The following is a 5,107-nucleotide window of genomic DNA, read 5'->3' as shown; positions in this document are numbered from 1 at the left end:
TCCCCGAAGCTTGGAAGGAAAACAGCTTGGTGAGTGTGTGTGTGTGTCTGCACCCATCCTAACCACTCAGAGTTGTGTTTGTTCTTTTTTTTTTTTCTCTTCTTTCTCTGTCGTTTACCTGAGTCGTTTATCTTTATTTACACTCCAATTGCTGGCTGTGTTTGTGATGTTATTTGTTAGGCGGTGCGTTCGCTGAAGGAGACGATGGAGGATTGCTGGGATCAGGATGCGGAGGCGCGTCTGACGGCTCAGTGTGCGGAGGAGAGGATGGCAGAGCTACTCCTCATCTGGGACAGAAACAAATCTGTCAGTCCCACAGTCAACCCCATGAGTACAGCGCTACAGAACGAAAGGTACACATACACACACGCACGCGCACACAACACATTCACACACACACACACACACTCTCACACACACACATAACACATTCACACAAACATAACACATTCACACAAGCTCTAAATGTTATCATTAAACGCAACAAAAATCAATATGGAAAAGTCTCTGTCTTCATTTGTCAGCATTAGAGATAAAAAAAAAACCTTTTCAGCTTTAGTCAGGGCTGTTTTGGAGAGTATATCTATACAGTAGATTTATAATACAGTAGGTTTATAACTTTCCTCTAAAGTATCCCCTCATCAGTTTGTTTACAGTTTTACATATATTATAAATTAGATCATTTACATTTGCTTTTTGTTCATTGACTACCTGTCTTTATCTTAATCTCTCACTCCCTCTGTCTGACCCTCTATCTATCCCTTTTTTTTTTCAGGAACCTTACTAACAGTCGCCGTGTGCCTAAGCTGGGGTCTTACCCTGACTACTCCTCTTCATCCTTTATTGAAGACCATGAAGGCATTGTCAAAAACCTGCCCGGTGACGGGTCCACCTCGGGTACCGCCTCCTCTGTGGGTGGAATGGGCAGCGTCGAGAAGAACCGAAATTCCATCAACTACGAGAGACAGCAAGCCCAAGCTCGACTTCCCAGTCCAGAAACTAGCGGGACCAGTCTGTCCACCACCACTACCACCACGGGTTTGACCCCCAGTACAGTTATGACGACCATCTCCGAATCGGGCCACTCTGAGGAGGGCCCGGTCGGAGGGGGTAACAGCGTGCCTGTGTGTCTACAGCTGACAGAAGAGGATCTGGAGACTACAAAACTGGACCCCAAAGAAGTCGACAAGAACCTGAAGGAAAGTTCAGATGAGAATTTGATGGAACATTCCCAGAAACAGTTCAGCGTTCCCGATCCGCTCAGCTCTGGAAGCTCCACCCTCCTATACCCCCTCATCAAACTGGCTGCCGAGGTAACCGGCTCGGGGGCAGGCTCGGGCGTGGAGTTTGGAGTCAGCGACGCTCCCTCTGCCCCTCCTCCATCCGCGGTGTTTCCTTTACCGAAACAACAGAACCTCCCCAAACGTCCGAGCAGTCTGCCGCTCCATTCCAAACACGCGGCCAAAGAACCAGCTCCTCCGTCCACCTCCCGCCTCAAATTCGGAAAACACAAATCTAACCTGAAACAGGTAGAAACGGGCGTGGCCAAGATGAACGCCGTCGCTACGGTGGAGCCACACCTAGCGACGATAACTAACAATGCTCCAAACGTACGCAACGGCGTGGGAGCAGGAGTGGGCGTGGCTAATGGCTATGTGAACGGGGCCTCTTCATCAGGGCAGTTTGGGAACACCAATCCGGCGGGACCTCAGACAGAAGGGGCGGGGTTTTCGTTTCAGAGTCAGCTAAGCGGCGATGTTAATATAAACTCCAGCCCAGACGAACATGAGCCCTTACTACGAACCAACTCCAACAACAACAACAACAGTAACAGCTACGTACACCCACATCCGTCAGTGGTGACGTGCGGTGGCAGTGCGTGTGTGCTCGATGAACCCGTGCGTTCAGAGGCCGACAGTAAACAGCAGGACCATACCCTGCTGCGCACCCCAAACAAACCCAGACGACCCCAACGGCCAAACTCACTGGACCTGTCAGCATCCTCTCTGGAATCCTCGCTGTCAGGTAATAACTTACCTGTATAACTTACAGGTAACTAACCCCCCCCCACACACACGCACACACACACACACACCCTCCCCCGCTGTCACACTCGCTTGCTCCCTCTCCTTCTGCTTTCTCTCTGCTCTCTCTCGGTTTTTCAGTTCAAGCTGTACTCCATGACTTTCTATGAAATCCTGAGTCAACCATCATATGGAAAGACAAAAATGCAAAAATGGTTCATAATAGAGAACCAGCATGCAAATGCAATAGAGAAAAGATGAAGAGAGAGAGGAAGTGGACATAGATGCAGAATATCTCTGATATGGTCTCATGAGTGCAGTGGAGGATGCCATATGGTAACCAGACAACAGCCTTGGCTTTCCTCTCACTCAGAGAGTCTGTGAGTTCTGGACTGACCCTGTAAGAAGCATACTTCACAGCAAGCAGCTATTCAGGGCTAGTCTCTCTGTCTGTCTCTCTGTCTGTCTCTCTGTCTCTGTCTCCGTCTGTCTGTCTCTCTCCCTCTCTCTGTGAGTGTGTGTGTGTGTGTGTGTGTGTGTGTGTGTGTGTGTGCGGGCGCATGCGTTTGGGACTGTGGGAGAGGGAAGGAAATGCCTTGGAGCTGATAAAGATCCAGAGCTGTCAGGCTGATTCAGAGAGGTGGTGATAAAGAGCACGATCTCATCTCGGCTCCAACCTTGATTCACGCACTGTTATGCAAGGCAAGGCAAACAAGAAAGGGCAAGAAATCTCAGCACGGCGACCGTGTTTCAGTGGGTGTTTGGACTGAATGCAGAGAAACTGTGAGAGACAGGACACTGTATCAGGCCTCCATGAGTCTTCCTTTAAAAAATACAAATAAAAGAAAGAACCTGAATCAAACATAACATCAGCTTTAAATCAGAATAACTGTTTTCCTCCAAGCCACTGGACTCAGAAAGACCTAACTGTGACCTTAACCATCGGAAGACCTAACTGTGCCCGTAACCATAATCTGACAACTCATCTCATTTCAGGAACACACAGAAGCAAAAAAAAAGAGCAAAAAAAAGAGAAAGGATATGTAGAGAGAGAGAGAGAGAGACTGAGAGTGTAGTCAAGGTCATCAGTGAGTTGGGTGAGAGTTTCCATGGTGGGCGGGGCATCCAAAAGTCTTTTTCTTCCAGTTTCTGGAAGTTAAAGTAATCCAGATCTCAGCCTCTTGTAGTCCTGTTTTCAGTCATAGGGAAGTCAGTGGAATGCTTTTGTCAAGAAAAAAAAAGAAAAGAAATATTGATGAACCTTTCCTTAGACCCTGTGTTTGGTATTTATTTATTTTTGTAATTGGTTGCAGGTTTTGTTATTGTTGCGAGGCATTTGAACATACAGACTGAAACAATCCAAAGGACTGGCTTTCAGTCTGCAGTTCCCTACATTAACCAGCAGGTGGAATCAGAAGTGTTTCACAGAGGCCCACATGTTCGTTATGTATCACACGTATTTGAACAGAGTTATTCCGATGTTAGAGTTCTGTTCACGTATTGCTGAACTGAATGGGGAAAGCATTTAATGTGTAATGAATAATGCACAGCAGATTAGTCCTATATGAGAAAAAGCAACCCTGAGAAGGTTGATACAGCCCGATACAGTGCAATACAGTGGTATAACCCAACAATAACCTCTTCATTATTATGTTTTGAATTATTTAACCAAGGTATTTTGTATGTTTGTAGCTCCCACCACGAAATATTTTTCCACTTCATCACTATGGCTGTAATCTCTTTTCCGTGTGTTGCCGTACTATAGGCCATGATGGTAGTCACAGACTGATTGTAACTCCTCCCAAGGCAGGGAACAGTCAACTAGGACAGAATCAAGGATTCAGCAAAGCTTTTGAATGCATTAAAGAGCACTAACATTGATCCCCTCTGTGTTTTTCCTCTGCTTTAGGAGAGGGAACTTCTCAGGAGGGGAAAGCAGCTTCAGGAGAGAAGATAAAGAGGCGCGTTAAGACACCCTACTCACTGAAGAGGTGGCGTCCCTCCACATGGGTCGTCTCCACGGAGACGCTGGACGGAGAGATTAACAACAACGGGCAGAGGTGGCAGGGTGGGGCCGAGACACGGGTGGGCGCCAGCCGCTCCAAATCCAGCACTGCTGTCTTTCTGGTGGGCACTGGGACCGCCACCACGACCTCTGACCCCCCTGGCATGACCTGTCTGTGACCTTTGACCTCTGTCTATTGAAGGTTCTAGAGGAGACTGTTGAGGTCAAAGTGTTTGGCAGCATGTTTTTCATATTCCGAATTTCCCAATCGAAAAAAAAAAAAAAAAAAAGATCTTTAAGGAAAAAAAAAGAAAAAAAAAAACAAGCGTTTTGGAGGAAAGAAGACTCTTTAAGACCTGTAGTTGTTGGCAAGCACTTAACGTCGTCATACCTTCTTGAACTCTTCTCCAATTTTTCCTCAAAGAAAAAAAATCGCTTTAAAGAGAACCCAGCTATGCAGCAGGAACACATTGGCTTAAAAAATGCTTCCATTATTATTATTATGTTCAGTTACTGTTGTTCAATAGAAATCAGAAGAATGATGGTATGTATGTGTGTATGTTTGCCTGTTTGATCATTTCTCCCTTATATGTTGCACTTTATATATATATATATATATATATATATATATATATATATATATATATATATATATATATATAGTTAATCTTAATCACAGAGTTAAATCTTTTCCTCTGTTTGACCATGCTGAAGACTTGGTCTTAGAACTGACAAACAAAAAAAAAAAATGACAATATGTTAATTTTAACAATCATACTGGACCAGCCCACATGGATATGTATATTTACAGAATCCAAATAAAAAGGCTGACAGTAGAATAAAAGCAAACCGCATTCGGTCTTTAAGACAGGATGGACTGCAATCCTTTTACCTTATGTTTTCAATCTTATTCATTTTTTCATCAATCCATCGGTTTGTTATCCATTTGTTTGTACGTACTATCAACAGGTAACTGCCAAAGTAGCGGAAACGGCAACATTAAATGTCTTAATAGGGCCTAAGGCCACTTAGAAAAAGACCAGAGCAGTTTCAGTATACCTTGACATTGATTTTCCTG

The 5,107-nt window shown here is 45.0% G+C and overlaps 1 protein-coding gene across 2 annotated transcripts in view; it reads left to right on the top strand.

Moving 5' to 3' along the window:
- Window positions 1-4,617, top strand: part of bmpr2b (bone morphogenetic protein receptor, type II b (serine/threonine kinase)) — a 37,790-nt gene extending 33,173 nt beyond the window's left edge. Inside the window, exons 10-13 of one of the 2 annotated variants that reach the window (XM_030785923.1) lie at window positions 1-29; window positions 181-353; window positions 776-2,025; window positions 3,934-4,617. The exon at window positions 1-29 is cut by the window's left edge and continues 108 nt beyond it. In XM_030785923.1, the coding sequence (XP_030641783.1) occupies window positions 1-29; window positions 181-353; window positions 776-2,025; window positions 3,934-4,208 (1,727 nt within the window). In that variant the 3' untranslated portion in view covers window positions 4,209-4,617. Of the gene's footprint in view, window positions 30-180; window positions 354-775; window positions 2,053-3,933 lie in introns of both variants that reach the window. The other variant, XM_030785927.1, reaches the window with a different exon arrangement.
- The last annotated feature ends 490 nt before the right edge of the window (window positions 4,618-5,107 follow it).

The sequence above is a fragment of the Chanos chanos genome, chromosome 10 (assembly GCF_902362185.1).
Source record: "Chanos chanos chromosome 10, fChaCha1.1, whole genome shotgun sequence".
NCBI classification, from domain to species: Eukaryota; Metazoa; Chordata; class Actinopteri; order Gonorynchiformes; family Chanidae; genus Chanos; species Chanos chanos.
This window is presented reverse-complemented; position numbering and strand designations above follow the sequence as displayed.